At 28.4% G+C, this 24277-nt stretch overlaps 1 protein-coding gene across 6 annotated transcripts in view; it reads right to left on the reverse strand.

Moving 5' to 3' along the window:
- LOC107454272 (serine/threonine-protein kinase D3) overlaps positions 1-22917 on the reverse strand; it is a 49688-nt gene extending 26771 nt beyond the window's left edge. For 2 of the 6 annotated variants that reach the window (XM_016071398.4, XM_016071397.4), the window contains exons 1-9: positions 22670-22812; positions 15152-15306; positions 13271-13409; positions 10132-10263; positions 7834-7994; positions 6255-6450; positions 5472-5549; positions 3417-3567; positions 897-1020 (exon numbers count right to left, since the gene is read on the reverse strand). In XM_016071398.4, the coding sequence (XP_015926884.1) occupies positions 897-1020; positions 3417-3567; positions 5472-5549; positions 6255-6450; positions 7834-7994; positions 10132-10263; positions 13271-13409; positions 15152-15306; positions 22670-22676 (1143 nt within the window). In that variant the 5' untranslated portion in view covers positions 22677-22812. Of the gene's footprint in view, positions 1-896; positions 1021-3416; positions 3568-5471; positions 5550-6254; positions 6451-7833; positions 7995-10131; positions 10264-13270; positions 13410-15151; positions 15307-17455; positions 17476-22428; positions 22448-22669 lie in introns of those variants that run through there. The other 4 variants (XM_016071399.4, XM_016071400.4, XM_043046807.3 and 1 more) reach the window with 4 other exon arrangements.
- Between the last annotated feature and the right edge of the window lie 1360 nt (positions 22918-24277).

Raw genomic sequence — 24277 nt, forward strand, 5'->3', positions numbered from 1 at the left:
ATCATAAAAGCAAATCTTAGATAAATCATAAAACAGATAAATAACAAAAATGGATGAAAGATGTGATAAAAAACTATATATCTGAGAGACTATCTTAATCATTTAGGACCCTGAACTTCAATCATTAGCATGAAATTAATCACAAAAATTCTGTTTATTAGAGAATATTAAAAGCTTAACCCTAAAAGAATTCCCATTTTTTATTTATTATTATTACTATATTTTAAATAATTAATACAAAAAAAATAATAAAAGTAGCCAGAAAAGAAATAAACTTTTTATTTTTAAATAATCAAATATATTTGGTAATAAAACATTAAATACTTTTCAAAAGATTATATATATATAGGACCTGCACTATACTCAAAAACATTTATTTTATCAACGCAAGGAATTTTTTTTTAAGATAACTCGTGTTTCGATCATTCATTTACTAAAGTTCTTATATTCTTTTTATATATTATATATATATATATTGAAAGCTGACCAAATTACTCATTAGGAATTATAGCTCATTGTACATGTTAAAATAAGATTCCTGCAGATCAACCACGAAAGATTCAGCTTATCTGTACAAGGTAGAAATGAACCGTCCACACAATGATCGACTTCTACATGAATACTTAAAACAAGATTTCCGTGATTCTTACCAACCACCCTTGAAAGAAGCTGTTTATTGGTAATAAGCGCTATTGAACAGCCAAATATATGACTGGCTTTATTAGAAATTGTTTATTATATCTTGAATGCGATGACTGGTGGTAAAAATATTTTAATAATGATCAGTTCAAATCATTACAGACATAAGATGTGTATTTATACAACACAAGATGTTAAAAATTAATCTGTTAGTACACATGTAGATGTGATTATTTATAAAAAAGAATGAGAATTACCATATTGTCTTTGCTTGTGAAGTGAACCATCCATCCTTCTTTGAGAATTTTTGATCCTTTTCTTCTCATCTGTTTTATGCTCTGTACTATTCTCATTAGAGGGATATTATTACTTGAAGTCACCCTTTAAAACATTACATTTTTGTTCTTAAAATAGAGATATTTTAAGCATAACAACCATAATTATATGTAATGTATTCATAATTAAGAAAATCCATAGTGTCCATAATTTCCAAAATTTATGAATACAGGGGTGATTGTGAGCCTAACTCAAAAATCCTGAGCATTTCCTGAGTAAAATCATTAATGACGCATTTTAAAAAAATGAATGTCTTTATAAATATAAATTATCGATATTTTCCCATGAAATTTTAAATAAATTATATGCAGAATAATTTAAATTAATTATGTATAAGCATAATCACATTTATTATCCTACCAGAAAAAATTTTTACAAATGAAAGAGATGCCGAGTATACATTCTAGCTCTAATATTTTTAAATAAAATATACAAGAAATTTTATACAGAAATGTGATCTATGATTTCTAGAAACTTCTGGACCTTGTATTTCAGGAAATTTCCGGATTACGGTTAGCGAAAAATACGGAAATCCGGGTTTTTTTCGGGAGCACAATCATCTCTGTGAGTAGTCTGTTTCAAAACCAATTAACAAGATTTTTCAGAAAAATCAGGTAGGCATACTAAAATGATTGAAATTTACATTGCAATAAAAAAAAATTAGTTTCAAAAACCACCACTAAATAGCTTGTCATAGCTCTGTCGGAACATGCTACATAAAACTTTAAGAAGCGTGCATTTTAAATTATACTACAATAAAAATTACAATTAAAAAGAGTTGTAGTGAATAAAAAAATATATAAATATAATCAGTAGTTTCCCTTTACGTTTCATGGTTCTTCTGTTAGTTCTTTTAAAATGCTAATGCTTTTAATTACTTTTTGAACTCTCAATTGGTAAAATTTTTTACAAAGAGAGTCTGAAGATTAAATATTCTACTTGCAATATTTTAATTTGATCATTCTTTTTATTTTTAATTAATGTATTTCACTATTTTCAAATGCAATTAAACATTTTTATAAAGACTAATTTGTGAACGATTCTTCAGTTTGTAATTATTTAACTGTTAATCAAATTAAAATTATTTTAAGTATTCTGTAAGAAGAGATCAATTCAAATTTTTCGAAATAACTAATCTCCTATGTACAAGATTTGATTTCATTTACTAAAAATAGTAAATAACAAAGACCTCCAATTCCCCACTATAAAATTTTATGACAGGAAAAGTTATTCAACAATCTTTTTTTATAATATTCTGAAACAAGAAAGTGGTTAAAATTGATAAGATGCTTCAATTACTTTTGTACAACTTATGAATGGTCCCCCTGTTCAACACATCAAATTTTTACAGTGTTAAAAATGTTAACTAGATCTTATGATGGAAATCGGACACAGAAAAAAAAGGGGAATTCCGTGGATTTTCAAAACAGTGGTACGTCTACTTAAGAGTGCAAGAATGCAATGAATAATATATATAATTTAACAATAACCTGTTTACAAAACCTGCTCAATATGATGTCTCTTATTTGGAAATATGAAATCCAATGTTCCATCACACTTGCAGATGCAAACGCAGTAGCTAAGAACAGACTTCTACCAAACACCTTTAACCCACTGGCGGTTAAGGAAATGGGCAAAATTGGGAGAATGTTTCTCCCCTACACACTGTTCCCCTATCAGTTAACATGGGAAAACCGGTTTTGCTATGCAGAGAAGACTGCAGGTTAAAATGTGACTTTTTACGTGCAGAACCGTCAGTGGGTTAAGAAGCCTCGTCACTGACTTAAAATGCCTCAGAAATTAGACATCGGTCATAGCAAGCCTTAGAACCAATCAATTCAGAGGGATGAAGATTCTCCTGGACAATACCAGGACATATGTTCCCTGCAGAAACTACCTGGATGTCATGCTAACCCTGAAACATATTTTGGAATGCCCAGCACTACACCACACTTTCTGAAATTCTGAATGGTGCCACTTGAGGACAACCTAATATCTGTTCTCTAAAGTCAAAAGGCACAGAAGCTGGCGGCACCAACCGTGCAGACTTTCCATGTTCTTTGAAAATCCATGGCGACGAAAACAACAAATCCACTGTTCAATTGTTAAAAGCACTGCATATAGGGTAAAGTTGCACACATGGTTTGCTATGCTACCTTCAAGTTTGGAATATCCCCACAGCTTAAACTGGCAGTGATTCAAGTCGAGGGATCAGGGTGAACAAACTATAATAAAAACTGCTCTCCAGGCAGTTTTAGGACAACAACCACTGCTACAACAAACCCTAGGATTAGCGTTTGAAACTAAATATATTTTTACTAAATATAACACCCATCATGATACTATTCAGTTTACATGAAATTTAGGTAAATAGTTTTTAATACAGACTGCTCACAAATGCAAACTTTGAAAGTATGGACCCCTTGCACTTTAATACTCACTCTGCTGGTGCTTTGGAATCCTCATCTTGATTATCTTGACTCTCACAGGATTCATTTAGCTTTTCATTCGCTTCATTTTCAGTGTCAGATTCATCTTCAATGCTTTCTTGTTCGCCCACATGCTCTTCGCCATTGCGACTAGCATCAGTTGCTATTTAGAGAAATAATTCAAATGACTATAAACTTTTTAATTAATTAAAAAAAAATTAAAAACAATTTATTTGTTTTATAATAAATTGACAACATGAAGAGATAGATGTACTTAAAAATGTAATAAAATGTTGTACATCTTCGTTGGTTTTAAACACAACACACAATTCAAAAAATTTTGGAATGTGTAATAAAAACTTGGAATGAAAAGAGTGGCATACAACAAAATTTACCACAAATTTCAGAGTCAGAGACAAAATACTAATACAGTAAAACTTTGAAAATCACGATTGTGCAAGGATACGAATTTAGATAAATTCAAAAGATTTTAGATAAACTTGAACCAACAGAGATGTCACAGTTACGGGTCCAAAATTATATTTTTAAAAAATGCATAATTCGTAAATCTGTGTCCGATATCTGAACGAAATATAACACACAAATTTTGAGATGAGTTTTTTAAGAGCTCAGTTTCTATTGATTAAATTGCAAATTCTTCTTGTCTTGTCATGTGTTTCTTGACAGGTGCTTTTATTTTGTAAAATCTTGATATTATTAATTAAACATTATTATCAAAACTCATAAATTTTGAATCAGGCAATTAAGTTATCCCTTTTTGCCTAAAAATTTTTTATGACAAAGGCGAAGCAGAAGGCAAATAAGTTTTAGCTTATTGTGGAAATGTTTTTTTTTTTTTTACCTTTTATACCGTAAAACCTCCAAAACCTAGACCCTTTCTTAAATTTGTGATGCTAAAAAAATGAGTTAAATTAATTTTATAGTAGAGGCAAAAATAAGTGCAAATCCATAACAAGAAGTACTGTATAAAAAATAAAAAGCTTTAAAAGATAAACACTTTTATTCATTTCTGGTATCAATGCAGGAATATTAAAAACGAACATGGTTTCGTTTTAAAGCACTATGCTTTCAATCAACTAACGAAAGAAAAACCCAGTTGCACCTTAGGTTGACCACATATATGTTACTGCGAATAACCGAAACCGGTGGTTGTTGACTCCCGCCACTGAATGTTTACAATCACATAGTCGATTCTGTAAAAGTCGGAAATATATACTAGATCTAGTTAAGTGCCACTATGCATTTAACCGGTAATCTGAATACTAATGTTTATCCTAATCTATCCTCAGCAGGTATTAAAATATCGAATAAATGTAATAATATCAACGGATAAATTAATATGAAATCGGACGTAACAAATATTTCAGGTGTTCTCCAAAACGACTGTGTGATTGTTGAAATTTACCGGTAGAAGTAGACATTTTCTTTATTTCAGTCATGCACAGTAACATATAGTAACACAATAACATCATGCCCCCTTATTTCCTTTCTTGACATATTAAAATTACTATTCACTTGTATCAAATGATGTTAAAAGGTATTGCAAAAACTTGTGACGATTTTAAAACTTGTTATTCGTGTTGCAGACTTTTCTACATTTTATTAAAATACAATTATATAATTCTCTCTATAATCTGTAGTAAAAAGTAGTCTACTCTAGTTATACATTTTAAATCAAAATAGTTAATCAAAATCAAAGAAGAAGTAAATCTATATCATTTTTTTGTCTTTTTACTGCTATTTTAATATTAAATATATGATTTTGATTATGATGACAACCTAACTAAGCAAACAATTTTATTTGCTATCAAGAATTGTAGTTATAACGGACTTTTACTACATTAAAAAAGATAACTCCATTTTAATCACTTTTTTTACATTTTTACAGTGTTTACAAGTTTTAAAATAATATTTTGATTGTTCAATAAAAATATTAAAAAATCAAACGTACATAAAATTATGAAAGTTGCAAATTACAAAAAATATATCACAACAATGAAGCAATGACAAAACTTTAAAAAAAAAAAAAGAAAACTTGAAACTTACCCCATTCTTTTGGAGCTTCTCCTGCACAATCCATAGGTACTCTATCCATACATTTTTTGTGAACATTGAATTTGCAGTCTAAAACGACATTAAATACAAAGAAAAATAATTAAATGTATGAAAAGTCAGTCAAAAACATACCTTTTATTTTGATGACAAAAAATATCTTTAAAATAATTTTTTTTTTAAAATACATATCTCATTAAGAAAAAATATTTGTTTTCTCTTTTCAAAAAGTGAAAAAATAAATAATAATAATAATTAACTTGCTATTTACCGAAAAAAATATTGTAAATAAATGGGAAAACATTACAAAATTGTTGGTACACAATTTTATGAAAAGGACACTTTTCTATGTTTATAAAGGATAGATTTGATAAGGTGTAGACAAATTTATCAGAAACTCATCTTACACTTATCAAAAATAATAATAATAATATTTATAAATCAACAAAGAATTAATAAAAGCAGTATTTTTTACTTTTGTCCTTAATTGAATTGTGGCATAATTATATACGAATCAGGCAATAAATTTGATTTTGCATTAAAAAAAATAACACCTCCAAATTTCGATCTTATTTGTTTCATAAGTCAACACACAGTTTGCTGCTGATTTACTTTCTTAAAAATACAGAATTCTTGAAAATTGTGTTTTCAGAGGTGAAGCAAATGGATACCAATTTATCAATTATATTGAAATAACAAACACAGTTTAATACATACAAATTAATATGAAACTTTGTTATTCTTTCACAGCAATCCAATTAAACAAATATAAGTCACCTTTGCATTGCAGTCCTTGGCGTATCAATCCTTTTAATAGCTTTTTACAATGTTGGCAGACAGTGGGTCTAGTATATGAGTGAACTACAAAAGTGTGAGGGACCCTGATGCGGCCAGCAAGCTCTCGTTCCACCCAGGCAGGGCGTCCCATATTGAGAGAGGGTGATCTTGCACGGCTTGGAGACGTTCCTCCCAACTAAAAATAACAATCATACTTACAAAACAAGGACATGTTAGACAATAGAAATTGAAAAAGCGTGAGCTAGCATCCTAGTAATACAATACATCAAAAAATTTTAAAATAAAGATGGGCAACATGCAGAATTTGAATAGTCTTTGTTTTCAAGGCAACAGAGGTCTAGTGCTATTTGTTGTCTAAAACTATGGTTTTCAGAATTTCACTACTCTTTCATTGAATGTATCTCCCTAATCAATTCCTGAGTTCAGCAAACTGCTTTTCAATTCAATGGTTATTTCTATAATCAAATTAAGAGTTTAACTGTGGGTAAACCCCCTTTGTGACATTCATGCATTATTTCGAAGAAAAAGTTCTAAAATTGTTCAAATTCTCATGTGTTAATCATTAACTTCAGGATAAATGGTTTAATAATAGTGCTTTTCCCTCAACTACATCAAACTAATAGTAATTATTGATTACTTCAACAAAACAATAAAATTCCAATACAGTATTGTTATTAAAGCAAGAAATAAATAAATTTACTTTTTGTATTGGCTCAGAATCCGGAAAAATCCAAATTTTCTCTGAACGCTTTTCTGAAGAAGATTGAGTTTACTTATATTAGATTGATTTACATTTCAGGTTTATTCAAGCGTTAAAACTGTATTTTAATATTCCCTAAAATGGAAAATGCTCAAAATTGCGTTGCATGCCTCAGTTTTTAAGCCCTGGGCAAAGGCCATCAAGTAGGCCGCCAGAGGCAGGATTCTGGACCATGAACAATTGAAGCTAAAACCATGTCAAAAATCCAATTACAGTTCTATTTAGATTTCTAATTTTTTAATTTTCCAGCAGTTGTGACGGCTAAGTGAAAATAAAAGCAGAAGCTGGTAATTAACTTTGGTCACTCAAATTTGACACTCAAAACATTAGATTTAGATCACCATAAAACAATCATGTTTTCTCTTAGATTAGAAATCAATGGTCGGTGAAATTCGGAGAGATATAAAGGGGAAAATAAAACTTGCCACATAGAAAACTATTAAAACTTTTCCCCCGCAAGGGAAAAACGAACAAGAACTGTTTTCTTTTGCTTAGATTGATAAGAGAGTACACTTTAAGACAAGGAATTTTCCAGCTTTTGTAATTAAAAAAAATTCCTTGAGAACTCCAGACTTTTTTTGTTCTCCGTGAACCATGGGAGCCCTGTCTAAGATTGAAAAATAACTGTCTTACAGTAACTTTCATTATATTGCAGTATAAGATGTATAACTAGTTTGACTTTCCCCTGACCAATCAAACACATTGAGGAGCTGTATACTGTGTAACATAATTTACAAACATTTTGCAGTAAAGTAAAATACACCTGAAATTTTAAAATTAAACATTTAGGATTCTTACAAATGTATCGTCTGCAAAACTTGCAGCACTGCTTGTAGTGTGTCCCAATGATTCTGTTGGACTACGAGGATACAGGGATGTAGCAGACCGACGTCTACGAGTGTGAGTACAATTATTTGGAATCTTATAAGCACAACGTTTATGAAAGTTTAATCCACAACCTAGTCAAAACACAAAAAGATAAATTTAATTTGTTTGATAGAAATAATTGATAAAAAATGCACCATTCAGCTTAATTCTTTAAAAAAGAAATTCATTACTAATAGATTAAATTATTCAGTAAATATTTTTTTTTAATTTTAAAAAAGTAATGTTGGCAAACTGTAGAATATAAACAATATTAACAATTATGAAAAAGATAAAGATACATTTTTTTCCATACGTAATCTTAAACTTTTTGAAACACCGTAATAATTTTTTCTTTCTTGTGCAATTCCAATTGCATCTCAGTTGCATCCCAATTCAATGAATTCAGTAGGATGAAGATTTTATATTTGTTAATTCCAGTTTATTTTTAACAGTGGGTGCATAAGTAAAATGTTTTTGCACTTTCCGAACTAAACAATAACACATAATTAGAAATTGTACACTATTTTAATCAGAAGTCAAAAATGCAAAGTACAATAATGCACTAATTAATTTCAAAGTTTAAATCAACAAGTAACAATAATTTACAATTAGAATGACAAAAAACCAGAATAATTAATAATTTCCTACTTGAAAAATTTTATTTCAAATTCAAGGAGCAAAGAAAATATTTATAACCAGCTGCAGAGGGAAGGGTTCAGAGAGAACAATGTAAAACATCACACAATATATTAATTTAATAATTAAATTTAAAATTGATTTCTGCATCAGAATCATTTAGATATAGTAACATCATACAATGTAATAGTTCAAATAATAAATTTTTTATTTATTTACGTATCAGAACCAATAAATATACTAACATCAGGCAATGTAATAGTTTACATTTATTTTTGATTTCTGCATCAGAATAATTCAGATATAGTAACATCAGACATGTATAAGTTTAAATAGTAAATTTATTTTTGATATCTGCATCAGAATTAGATATACACTAACATCAGACAATATATCAGTTCAAATAATAAATTCACAGTTGATTTTTGCATCAGAATCTTTTAGATATAATAACAATTTCACTAACTTCAATTATACAGATATATAGTCTGTCATCGCATGTCTTTTATGACAGAATTGCTTAAGTCTATCTTTTTTTGTTCAGAAGAAAATGGATACCGTAGTTAAAAATCAATCTACTAGTTTTCTAACTCAAAATGATAAAAAATGTTTTGCTCATTGAAAATTTTTGGTTCAATAGGTGGTTTTGTCTTTATTTTAATATGATGGGGGGGGGGAGATCACTTCTTAGATCACGAAATACAATAATTTAACCATAAACTGATAAGATATTGTTTATCACAAAAAAAAATTATAATTGAAACTTGCTAGAAGAGAAAAAGAAGAAATGAACATTTTTGCCCATGGAAAATGTCTATAGTAATTAGTTTACAACACAAAACAATTTTTTTTATTGAGTCAAGTATTAAATTGAGAAAAAATAATTACGGTGAAAAACACAGAAGTTTGCCATTCCTACACAAAAATCAAAGATATTTTCCATATCGTAATCTTTTTTGAAAGAAAAAAAAAAGAAATAACAAGAAAAAAATACCATTCTTTCCTTCAAAAAATAACATTTTTCCCTAAGAATACCATTTTTTTTCCTACTACAGTTCAGTTTTTTAGTATTTACGAACTATAAAAAAATTCTAATGCACAATCAGCAACATCTAATAATTCCATCAGTGAAAATATGCTTTTGAATACTCTATTTTATTAAATGATGATTGTAGTTGTTGCTGTAGTTCATTTACGTCGTACTTGAGCTGCACAATGGGCTATTGGAGACGGTCTGGGAAACATCCCTGAGGAATGTCCGAAGACATGCCATCTCAATTTTGATCTTCTGCAGAGGGGATGGCACCCCCGCTTCGGTAGCCCGATGATCTTCACGCGAAGTCGAAAACTTTACAGTAGAACAGTTTAACAAGGACCAATACCGCACACCCTCGGTCCCTATGCAGACTGATCCAAGTGGTCACCCACCCGCATACTGACCGCAGCCAGCGATGCTTGACTTCGATGATCTGCTGGGATTACCACTGTCTTAACGATCAGTCCACTGCGGGACATTAAATGATGGACTTAAAATATTTTGTAAAAGGAGATTTCTGATGACAAAAGGTGAAAGAAAGTGATAAATATACATACCTTCACATTTGAGACCTTGCCTAACAAGACCAAATAGCATTTCACCACAGAAATCACAAAATGTTGGAGTCTTGTACGAATGCACTGTGACATAATGAGGCATTATTTGAATATCGTCACTAGGATCTTTTCCTGAATTAAAAACAATAATTATGCTATAAACACATTGATAGTTTAAAACAAGCAATAAAGGGTCAGCATAAAGGATCAGATATGTATACATAGATAGAGAAATAGATAGAGAAATAGATAGATATACATATATATATATATATATATATATATATATATATATATATATATATATATATATATATATATATATATATATATATATATATATATATATATATATATATATATAAGTTCAAAATGAAGAATAAAACAAAGAAAAATAATAGACATATGAAAAAAAGGGGGTGGGAAATAATAAGTAAAAAAATAACAAACAACATTTTATTTAAAAAAAAAAAAAATGAATTGTTAATAAAACAACCGGAAAAAAAGCCGAAAAAAAAAGATATAATCTTTTCTTCAGCCCACACGATTATATCCGCAAAACAGAGTGCTTTCTGATATTGTATCAATAAAGCCAAAGCAAAATTTATTAATACAATAGTGTGAGGAGCACTCAAAAAAAAAAAAAATTTTTTTATAAAATAACTGCATAAAAAAAAGATCATAAAAAGTAAAAATAACATGTAAAAACAGATCATAAAATAAAAAGAAAAAACATTAAAAAGGGGGGACTATAAAGCGAGTAGCAAAATCATAACAACTTACATGGACTGTTATTTTTCAAGAATGATTTAAAAATGTTTTCGCAGAGAGATTGCCAGATTACAAAATATGAAAACAAAAGATGAAAACAAAAGCGCAAATTGAGTGTAACAAGAGGGTTTTAAAGTGTCGTTCTTACTGCACTGCTGAAGTGATTTGTTATTCTGGGTTTTGATTTGTTAGTTACCAAGGATGGGCCCGAAATGGATGTGCGCAAGGTAATATTATACTGGATAATTTTAAAAATTGATCATAAATAGTTTTAGAAGATAGATGTTTATTTAAGAAAAAATATAAAATAGAAAAGAGAAACATAAATTGCCTGCTTTGCAAATAATTTTAGCCGCGGATTTGCACAATATGGATTAGCACATAGAAAAATTATTTAAATTATCAAAGAAAAAATTTTAATAGATAATTTTAATACGGATTTGCCCGAAATGGATTTGCACATGGAAAAATTAACAAAGAAAAAATTTTTTAGCAGATAATTTTAACCACGGATTTGCCCGAAATGGATTTGCACATGGAAAATTATATAAATTAATAAAGAAATTTTATCCACGGATTTGCCCGAAATGGATTTGCACATGGAAAAAATGTATAGATTTACCAAAGGAATTTTCAGTAAATAATTCTAACCACGGATTTGCCCGAAATGGATTTGCACATGGAAAGATTAACAAAGAAAAAAAAAATTTTTTAGTACATAATTTTAGCCACGGATTTGCCCGAAATGGATTTGCACATGGAAAATTGTATAAATTAATAAAGAAATTTTATCCACGGATTTGCCCGAAATGGATTTGCACATGGAAAAACTGTATAGATTAACAAAGGAAATTATTAATATATATATATATATATATATATATATATATATATATATATATATATATATATATATATATATATATATATATATATTTATATATATATATATATAAATTAAATGAACATTTACTAGTATGAAAAGCACTGACAACACAGTATCATCATGAGGCAGACATTACCGTGCCATCAGTGCAGGAGCAGTTTATGTCGTTGGTGGTAAAATACCACAAACAATCAGTCAGATGAGAGTCAATTGTTTTAAGTTTAGGAAGAGAAAAAGGTTTCAAAAAATGAATACACAAAACCAAACTAATCAATTTGAATCATAGACAAGCACTCAATTGTGTGTTCTTTCAGTGCTAGGATGCTCTACCATAGCATAAAGCTAAGCATTACTTCACCTCAAAAGGCGATCCTCCACTATGTGAAGTATCTGTCTACAAATCCAATTGAGATGCCATTGTTCAAGAGATGCTTAAATAGAATATATAAAAATGATAAGAGCAGATTTTTTCTTTTTCATTATGATGTGAAGAATTAGCAGCATAGATAATCAGACAAGAATAATACTAAAAAAAGAACCTTAAAAAATTCCAAAAGTAAATAAATCAGATGTAATTTTTTTTTCCAAAAAATCTATAACATGAGGTAGAAAATATACAAACCTTTTAAATTATTAGTACTAAACCTGTTAAATGCAAACAAAACTAGTTTAGGGCTTATAGTGGTCAGCTGAATCAGTTCCACTAAAAACTGACTAGGACCACCAGGAAATAATTATCTGTGGTCACCTGGACCAGTTATCCATTACCCTCAATCTGGTGTAAAGGTAAGGTATGGGGTGGATTTGGATTAGTTTGTGCTTTTGTCACAAATCAGAAAACTTTATCATATAATAGTGAACAATGTATATCCTCAATAATCCTTCATTTAATTACACTTTAATACAGTTACAGCTGTATAGGTAACCTGTACGGTCAATTCTGTGCCTTTAAAATGTTCAAGTTTAACAATCGTCAGCCGCGCATAAGGTACGGTCAGTTATGAGTTTTTACTCGGCAAAAAACCTGTCTGCTGCATACATTCACTGGCAGATTTGTGAAGTTTATGAAGCTTCCTACTAGCATGTTGACAGGAAATTTTGCTACTCCTATTTTGACTCTCTCCACAGCTCGGTCCCAAGCTTTATTGGACTCTTTTTGGCTGTGAAGTTTTGGACCACCCCTAACAGTCCACACCTTGAGATAAGTGATTTTCATCTTTCTCGATGTTCCAAACATTATTTTGGCGGCAACAAGTACAGCGATGACGAAAATTTTAAAGCGGCCGTGACCTTTTGGGTATCGGAGCAAGTTACTATGATGAGGGTATTCTAAATCTAGTTGTAAGGCATGATAAGTGTTTAAGCAAACTTGGCAACTACTTTGAAAGAAAGAGAAACAAATAAACTCAGCCATGTCTGAACAACTTTTAAAATGTTACACAACCCACTTACTTATGAAGTTAACAAAGAATTGAAAAATACCTGATACAACAATTTCAACTAATGTTCCTTCAGTAACTTCTGAAGCAGCATTGATTGGCAATAATATGTTTGTAGAGCCATAGTCATGACGAAACAATAGAAGTCGTTCATTTAATCTCTTCAAACTGTGTTCAGGAAACTGAAAAATAAAGGAGGCAGTTATCATACATACCTGAACATTTTACCTGAATCCAATAGTTCATGGAAGGTACTACAAAAAAGCATATAATAAACTGCACATAGATAATTTCAGGGACTATTCATAGTCAATAAAGGGAAATAAATGAATTAAAAAAAACTTTAACATATATTAGAGCACAATTTTTTCAGAAAATATAAGTTTGAAGTTCAATCATTTTTTTAAGTCACTATATATAAAAATAAAAAAAATTATCTTGAATAAAACTAGAATTGAAAAAATTATGACTTTATTTGTTATTAGTAATGCATTCACAAATAAATGCATCAAATATTATTCTAAATAAATAATTAAAGGTTTGTAATTTTAAAAGGGAGTATTAGGGAAAAAAAATCAAAAGAGCACTTTCAAACTTTTCTTATACCTTTTTCCAAAACTATCAGAAAGACCAACTCACACACTAGATTATTTTAAATCATGACTATTAGAACAAAAAATAAATGAAGTACAGATGTGTTATATGTTTTTATAGAAACTCTATTAATTTCTAGAAAGTGGATAGAATCTTTCCTTCAGGTATGATTTTTTTTACATGAACTTCACCAATTTCATACACAAATACCTTTTAAAAGGTGAAAAATAAAGGGATCACTTTAATAGATTCATTTTTAGAACTTGTATGGATTTTTCCTTCAAAACTTTAAAGCAATAAAGTTATGAAATTTAAGGTTTTCAATAAGGAATTTAAAAACTACACGCGTGGCAGTTCTTAGATGTTTTCGTAATTTAATTTTAATACCGTTTTAGCTGTCACAACTGATTTGGATGATAAAAAAATCCAACATTAAATGAACAAAAACAAATATATTTATTAGAAATCTAAAAAAGGGCAAGTGGCGTATGTTATTTAACTACTTTTCAAAGACTTCTGATTGTAGAATTGTTAGACATAATTTAATCAGAAACAATTAAAAGAGAATCTCAAATATTGCATGTTATATATCTCAAACTGTGATTAGGTTACTGCATTGTATGTAACACGTATCAAAAGATACTGCCAAATAGGGTAAATACCCACTATCAGTTTATTTGTGAAAATTAAATAAAAAGAATTAAAGAAACAAATAAAATATTAAAAAAATTAAATAAAGCATATTCAGAATCTTCCGTCTTCATCTCTTCAACAGTTGAGTTAGATTGATAGAAAAGAGGCCTCTTAAAGCTTCCAACCATGGGTGTCATTAGCGCAGAGCATATGCTACCCCCCCCCCCTCACAATAATTCAAAATTTTAAAAGTCCCCCTCAATATTTCAGAAAATTATATAACATTTTTGCAAGTCATGATTAATTTAATTTCTTAAAGTTGAAAACAAGAAAGAAATAAAAATAATTAATCTTTTTGAAGGTATTTAGCATATTTAAGAATTTGTTTTCTTATGCATGAAGTTTATAAAACTATTGCGACTGTGTAATTTAATTTCGCCCCCCTCAAAAATTGGGTCCCCGCGCTGCCCAATTTCTTTCAACATATAAGACTTTTAAATAAAAAGCAAAAACATTTTCGCTTATTCAAAAAACAGTAGTACCTTTTTGTCGTGAATATCTTTGGCTCATTTAAATAAGAAGCAGCATTTTATTAGCACTTGATCAATGAATACACTACCAACAAAAACTATTTTGCTAAAATAGAACAATATTTAGACTTAATATTTCAGAGCAGAATTGAATAGTAAAAAATTACCCTTCTGTCAATAAAATTCACAGCTAAATCTTTGAGGCTTTTTAAATTCAAATCACCCACATCAACAGTAAGAGAATCTTTAACTAATCCAGCTTGCATAGTAAAAGTGACTTCATCAGGAAGATTAAGAGTGGGTGGCTCCACCATTTTTGAGCCTAAAAACATACAGCCATTATGTTGATGATAAATATATTAGAAGATTAGGAACACTACACATAATCAGGAATGGCAAGTTTCTTCCACACTGTTTTCCACTGTGGAATAAAGAAACTCTGGAGGAACACGTTTCTTCCAACCCAAGTGGAAGAAATGAAAGAATTATAAAATAACAAAATACTCTTCTCAAAAGCTTATAATTGCATAGATATATGATAAATAGCTTAGATATTAATACTAATGCTTAAATAATAGTATTAATATCTAAGCTGCATAACCTATCGTTTTTAATTACATAAAAACAAAAAAACAGCAATAGTAAAAAAAATATTATAATTATACAGTGTTGCATAGAAATACTCAAACTAACCCATAAATATCAACTAATATGATAAATGAGTTTTAAAATTCTGTATAAAAATATAAATAACATAAAAAAGTTAATTTTTTAAAAAGTATAAGTAAAAAACACAGCTTTTTACTTTTTATATTAAATTTATTTTATTAAAATTTAAGCTATTTTTATAACTTTTATTTCTAAACAAATGTATTAGTTGTTTTAAAGTTTCTTCCACTTCATCCAGAATCTTTTCCTTTTTTTTGCATTTTCTTCCAGTGTCCTGTAAGAAATAGGTTTCTTCAGGACGAAATGGCCAATCTAGCACACAATGAAAATAATATGTACAAAAATTACAAGGTTTTATCTTATCACAGTCTACCCAATTCTGAGTTAACATGTATCAACATCCATCTACCTAACCTCGTCATTTTGAACCAAATCCAGAAGACAAGGGAACTTCAATATCAAGCATTGGGACAAACTAGCTTTGTGGAGGATATTTTAAGGAAACTAACTCACATTTGTGTTACTTGGATAGGAAAACCACAAAAATCTTCAAAAGTTAACCCTACAACAAGGAGATTCTAACCCATGCTCCGCCTGTTACTGATAATATTCTATGTCAACACTACCACCAGGGTGAGTCAAGAGCAGAATTCCTAACCAATAGCCATCACTGGGACTTTAACTTGGGCCACATTATTGGAAGACGAGTGCTCCATACCCTAAGCCTCCACAGCTGATTACTATTTTTTAGCTAACAGGAAACAGATACTTTTTTTTTCTTGTAAAAAATCTACAAAAAATGTCTGACTTTCTGAGACCACAATGAACAATTGATAATATTTTTTATTTCTTTAGCCAGACAACAATAACATTTTTTTTTCAAAATTTAAAGGCAGAGAATATATACAATATTTTCAAATTAAAATCATTTGAAGTTTTGAGCACTTTGTCGTATTTAATAAAAATTAATTTCCAGCTGCCTTTTAACTTTCTCAATGGAAAATTCTTTTTATTTTATTGTTAAAAATTTAATTTTTAAAGGAATCCTCGGACTACATCAGTTTTGAAAATGTTTGGTTACAGAAAATTTTCTAATAAAAAATAGAGATGTGGAAAAGCAATATATATATATATATATATATACACAGGTTATAAGTTAAGACCTTATAATATCAGCCGTTTCTTTTTTCTTTCTTTTAAAAGAATAATTAAATAATGCTACTTATATATAAATTTTCTTTCATTTTTTTGGTTGATTTTCATCTCAATCATTTTTTGGATGAAAGTAAAAGCATAAAGTGTTCAAGAATATATATTTGTTTTGCTAGTAACTTTTTACTGGTTACTAAACTTTTTTCTTTTAAAATATTTAAGGAGGTAAGAATAATCGCATACTTAAAACTAAAGAACAATCTGTAAATATTAAAAAGATCAATTAAAAAATCCTTAGAACAAACAAAGCAAAAAAAAATTAGAGAATGCAAAACATTTTCAAGGTGCTATTCTTTTACTTAAAATCATAGCTCCCATCTGAATGTAGGTAAGTATTCCATGGAGAAAAGAAAACACATTCAGAATACTCAATATACATACATGAACAAAAATTAGCTGACTAACCTCATGTTTCTAAACTATTTTATACTGAGCAGTAACCATCTGTTAACCTGACATTTTTTTACAAAAATAAAATTTCTAGCATCAATTAAAAGCATTCAGAATTAATATTTAAAATACGAAACAAAATAATTTTGAAGGAAAAAAAAAATCAAAATATCACTCAAATACTTATCAAACATTCTCACCATGATCACTAAATGAAATTTATCCTCGATTTCCTATTGAAAAAAATGGGGGAAACTAAAACAACAACCTCAGAGAAAAGTAAACAAATCCCATCAGGAAGGAAGGAAGAGTCTCAATAAAAGACAGGTCGAAGAGAAAGTCCAAAAAATGCATGACCTACAGAAATATGTGTCATGGTCCAAAGCATCTGAAAAAGAATTACTCAAGCTGATGCACTGGAGTAAGAAATAATTTATTTCTGAAGCTTAGTGCCATGCAATATCAAGCACAATCAACTGATCCATGCTTGACTGAACCCAAAACTTGTTCTAGGTCTCGCATTTTATTGCAATCAAAAAAAAAATATTTAGCACCAAGCTATCAACGATTTGTTTTTCTTTTAATATTTCTCATACACAAATCAAATTTATTACAACACTCAACTGATTTTATTAAATTCAACTCAAAGGTTTTTGAATAAAACATAATGGGCATTAAAAAAAAACAGACTTTTGTGTGTCAATACAAAAAAAAAAAAATATCTTAAAGTTAGAAATTTGATAAAGTCAAACTGATAATAAAGCTATTAAAACTTTTATAAAATTAATTCACACATTTTAAATAAGCCTTAATGTTAGGAGTTTTTTTTTTCAGTCTAAATACATTAGTTACATAACATTGAAGTTTTCATTTTGTAGGTATTTAGCAATATAAAAATAAATTAGTATGCATTAAATTTGAGGGAATTAAAACCAATTTTAAGGTTAAATATAACTTTAAAAAAAAAAACACAATTGCTACATAACTTATCATATTTGTTTAACATTGACATTTTTAAATAATTTTTAAAAATTAAACAGAAACAAGTATTTAAAGAGAGACAAGTAAATTTAAAACCATAAAATTTATCACAAAATTCATCTGATCTAATCAAACTTTTTTAATAACAATCTTTTATGTCAAAAGAATTTGTATGTAAATAAATAAGTATAAAAAATCCTTTTATTACAAAACTGAATTATATTTTATAAAATCAAATTTTAAGAATTTCTAAAAGTGAATAACAATGAATGGACAACAATTATTTCAATGAGAAACAGACATTTGCACTTGAAAGGTCAGAAATTCTCTACAAAATAACAGAAAAAATAATATTGAGTTTCAATTTTTTTTTCTAATTTAGAATTCAGAATATTTAATAAAATAATTTTAATAATTTTGAGGCAATACATAAAAACTCAGTATTCTATTATTGAACATTTATCATGTTTTTTATTGATTAGATTTGTATCTGTGTTGTAGATAAATTATGAGGCAATATTTTGTTGGGTTTTTTAAATACATCAAAAATAATGCAAATCTGGAGATCAATTTTTTAAAGTAATTAAATTTAATTATAAATGACATTCTGAGCGGCAAACAGTGACATGTAGCTCAGAACTCGATAATGTAGTAAAATTTGTTACTAACGAGAGCACGTGGACCATGACAATTTTCATGTTTCATGTCATGAATGATAGAACAAAAGTAACAGGGCCAAGATAACCTGGTTGGCAGGGTGTTGGTCCCAAGTCTGAGAGGTTGTCAGTTCAATCCCTGCCGACCAAACACTCCCCGTGTAGCAAATGGTGACTGGTGCATGTTAAACCTCTCAGGTCATAAAGTCCTCCATGTTCATGTAACAAATCAATACTTTGACGGGTACTGAATTGGAGATTGATCGTTCTCTTATTCAAGTCAAAATTAGGATCCATGGATAAATAAATGGATGTATGAATGAGTCCCCCCCCCCCATAAGAGGTCTGTGACGTGTGTAGCTGAAGTCATATTCTTGACCGCAGATGGCACCACTGAAAAAGAAGAATCACCCCCCATTGCCTTGAATTTACTTGGCTTCACCAAGCAGGCTTGCTTGTATTATCTAGTAGCATTAGAAACAACAACAAAAGTAACTATAACTTTCTCTTTAAGTCACTATGGAAAACATAGGTTGTGAGTTAGCATAAAGAAATTTTTGTAATTTAAATACTTTTTTTAATGCATTAAAGACAGATTTTTGATACTGCAATGTTTCAAATTATGTAGAATATACTTTTTATCAAAAATATATATATATATAAATTTATATACATTTTTAAATAATTTTATAAATACATAATATATGCATTAATAATCATTTACATAATATAAATGCATTAATAAGGTATAAGAAATTTTTGTTTTGTAGATAACTATATATTAGCATAGCAGAAATTCTCCAGCAGGGCTACAGATTATTCCACCATCTGCAGATTGATTTTCATCTAAGTGTAATTTTTATTTTTAAAAAGCAAATAAACAAATGTGGGATAATTGCAGAGACTTCTTCATAAAACATCTCAAATACTGTTTATAATAAAAATTAGTTTACTGAATTTAGAGAACACTGCTAAGAACAAAAAAAATAAAGAATTTTTTTTAATTACAGTAATCTTGATACCTCAAAGTTGAAGGGACGCTAAAAAAATTGAGATAGCGAGTTTTAGAGATAATGAGTTCAGAGCTAAATTTAATATAAAAAGTAGAAAAATTTATTCTAAAATAGTACTCTAAAAAGTAAAATCACAAAACAGAAGAATAATTATTAATAATGTATGTAATGATAGTCTACTATAAGTTATACAACAACGATAATTTTTAAAAGTAAGACAAAAATAATTATGCGCTAAATAGAAAAGAATTTGTTTGTGCATTGTGATTTTTCAGACATTGTACAACGTACATTGTGATTTTTCAGAAAAAAGTAATTTTCTATTTCATATAAAATTCCTCATAACTCGGTTTTGAGAAGAAACTCTTCGACATAGGAATTCGAATTAACATTAGGTTGACATGTAATGCAAAGAGGGAAAATATTTTTTGGACATAACAAGGTTTTCGAGATACAGAAGTTCGAGATATCGAGAATACACTATCCTCGATTATTTTTCTTTATTACTTGAATTTCTTTATTAACTGTATAAGGATTTATCTCATTCTTTAACCACGGTATAAAATTCAACTTACATTAAAAAAAAAATAATATTTCATGCAGAATTTTTAAGAACCCTGTTTTTACAAATTTTACTACAAATGTGTTAGCTGAACTTTTACAAAAATAATCTCTTTCTGACTGCTTTGAGGATTTATGTGCTGCTATAATGTTGGGAATATAAATTGTATTAAAATTAATCTTTCAGATTTAGTAGTGGTTGGGGGGGAGGAGTAATTGTTTCTTCCCTATCAACGTCAGAATTTATATTAACAAGCATTTGCTCAGACATTAAAAGATTCACTGAACAGAAATACATAACAGAAACTACTCAATGGTTTGGACAACAATATATTCTCCGCAGTTGTCAGATTAATAGCAAAAATATTCGAGGAACTTCATATTTTTTCTCATTATTTATCCCCAAACAGGTTTGTGTTTCTTAGACTTTTTGAAGGAAATAAAATTTCTATTAAATAAATTTTGAAAAGTGAAAGAAAATTTTTATTTATACATTTGTAAAAAAAATAATACATCGGCTATTGAACATTAAATTAATTCCATATTAAATCTGATCATAATGATATTAGCAGCTATAATATCACAAATATTGCAATAAAGTAATGGTTTCTAAGAAATTTTTTTAGCTACACCAATATAACAAATTACTGAAACTGATAATAAATGTGATAAAAGAACTAATTTATTCGATTTGCATATTTTTGTATGTTTTTAACAAATTCTGCATGTCATGTTTAAAAATTATTTTATACAGGTCTAATAATAAATATATTTTAATAATTAACATAAATTAATTCTAACTTATAATAATAATACATTGAAAACCTATTGGGAGTGAACATTGTCCATTCCAGAGTAAAATGGTCCTCGATGGCGGTTGTCCGTTCTTAGAGGTTACCTCCAATGACTTCAAAACTGTTATTGAAGATACATGATTTTTTGCAAACTATCACAGTTATATTATGTGTCATTTTCTAAGTGTGAAAATGCCACTTTTGTTGGCGCCATGAAAAGACAGATCTAAGAATAAAATTTAGCGCCTACAAAAAGTATTCCAACCAATATAATTATGTGCAAAAACAAATTTACCAATTATGAGTGATAAAACTATTTTAAATAAATAAAAAATTACATTTTCAGTTTAAGTTGGCATTTAATTTTACATATATAAAAAAACTACTTTTAAAAGGTGAGAAGAGGTTTGTTTGCTTGATGAGATGCCTGTTTTTTCTAAAATAACTGACTTTCTAATTAAACTTTCAACTCTAAAAGTAAATCATTGATAACACTGTTTTTAGTGCTCTTAGACTGCAACATGAGGTTGTAATCTCAAAAAGAGCTCTCTAATTTCTTAATTAGAGCTCTCTAATTATTAGTTTTTTTTTTCAAATAAATAATCTGTTAAGAAAAGTCTGAAGAATAACTGGATAATGAAATTTCATTTATATACGTAGACTGATATTCTGACTAACATTGGTAAACTATCAGACAATATCATAAATTATTTTACACCATTAAAGATATGAGGAATTATTATTATAAGCAAATCTATTTGATGGTCACTCAGTTTACTAGATCTCAATGCAGCAGAAAATATTAAATTGTTTAAACTTGATAGAAAAAGTTCTACAACTAAAAACAAGTAACCATTACATAGTCAAATATTAAAAATGCAAAAAAGTAATAAATAGTAAATGTATATACGTTCTCTGTAGTAAGTCTAAATACTATTACTATCGTAACCGAGTTTACACACAAACAATAAAAATCAACGTTCGCAACTAAAATACTTTTGACAGCTGGTAAACAATGTTTAAGATAATAATAATAAATGTATACAATATTAGAGTAGAGATTCGATTTAAACATGAACTCTTTTTCATTGACAAGCAAAAAAATATAAAAAATACTAATTAAAAATGTAGTGCTCTAAACAAGTAGTGAATATTCGACTTCGCATACTAATAATTTTTTAAGAACTTTTGAATGAACTTTCTACGGCATATAGGAAAATTTTGTTATCAAATACATTCTTAAATCAACAGAAATGATGTCAAACTTTTATTTGAGCAACATATTTGCAGCTGAAAAAGAGCAAAATTTTAGAGCAGCATTAGTTTCATTAATCAAATATTAAGTCGCAAACAGATAGATAAACAATATTATATTTTAAAAAAGATAAAATATTGTTTATTTAACCCACCATGCATGGGAAACGCAATCAATAATAAATAATTTCTTTATTGGTGGCTATGCCATTTTGACATTTAATGAAGTTTTCTTTTTAAAAATGTACAAACAAAATTTTACGTCAATTATTTATGGATGAGTTTGATGTGTTGCCAATTGAATGCTCTTTTTTCAAGCGAAAATAAAAATGAAAAACAAAACAAAGCGGCTAACCAAATAGCTCAAAACACTAACTAAATAAACGTTGTTTTTACTGCACTCAAATCACGCTTCTCATACACGCAGTTTCGTTCAAGAGGACCAAAATGCTCCTTTGAGACCTTTGGCCACTAGAGGGACAACAACCAATAGAGAGACGATTTGCTCAATCATACTTAGTTTGACATGGATTCTTTGATAGCATTAATTTCTTATAGTCTGATATAACAAAGTTAATCAACTTTATTTCAAAAATTTTATTTTACCATTAGTAATATAGCATAAGTAATATAATAATTCAGCATAGCCTTTATTGTTTTCAGCTTAAATAAACATTTGTAACTATCTAATTATATAAGGTCAGGGGTAAAAAATAAACTTGTTCAGTATCACTCCACAAGATTCAAATTATAATTTATTTTAATTAAAGTATTTTTTCTTCTTGAATTTAATATTTATATTACTTTGAATTTAAACACAATATTTTTTCTATCTTAAAAAAACAGATCAAGTGATGAAATTAAAAGATTTTTTTTCTAATTTTTCTACTAAGCATTAGCGATTGACAAAACTAAAACTAAGCATAAACTTTTTTATCGAGAGATAAAGTACCTAATAATGCTTCAACAGAATTTTCTGCATGTTTAAACGATCAAAATAGCGAAATAAATTCTCGTTAGAAAAACGTAAAAAATAAATTTAATCGATTTTCATCACGAATTTTTAATAAAATGATGAGATTTTCTTTTATTCTAATTTTTCAGAAGAAAGCTAATTTTTTCCAATGCCAATGAAGTATGTTGTTATAAGCAGATGAATTTCAATAACATTCTTCATGTTACCTTTTTTTATTTTTACTAGATGCCAAACAAATTTTTTGTTTCAATGTTTTCGTTGTAACTATCATCCAGATTATTGCTTTTAAAAATATCTTTATAAATAATAAATATGAATTTTAAATTGTTGAAAGTATTGCTTATAAATAGTAATTTTACCTTTACTTTTTTACTGAAGTACTGAATAATTAAAGTAGTTTAAATACTGAGAAATGCCTAATAACAATAATTATGAATAAATAAATCATAAGCTAAAACAAAATAATTTATATGTTTTAAGAACATTAGATTAGAGTCAGAGAGTAGTAATATTTGGCTGAAGTAAAAAAGTAAGAAATAGAGAGAACTCCAGCAATATTCGAGCTTCAAGTCGCTTAAACAGTCAACTATGGATGGTTGATTGAATGTAAACAATACCAAGCTTCCTAAAACCGGAATAAATTAAGAAAACTTCAAGTGTATTCCTCCGCTTATGTCATGCTTACGGGGTGATGTGTGAACAGGCTTGATATTCTAGAAAGTTTCATTATTGTAATTTGAAATTAAATTTACGCGTAATTTTACCATTCATGAAAGTTATCTGTAAT

The sequence above is a fragment of the Parasteatoda tepidariorum genome, chromosome 9, assembly GCF_982258835.1.
Source record: "Parasteatoda tepidariorum strain Cologne lab strain chromosome 9, Ptep-v5.0, whole genome shotgun sequence".
NCBI classification, from domain to species: domain Eukaryota; kingdom Metazoa; phylum Arthropoda; class Arachnida; order Araneae; family Theridiidae; genus Parasteatoda; species Parasteatoda tepidariorum.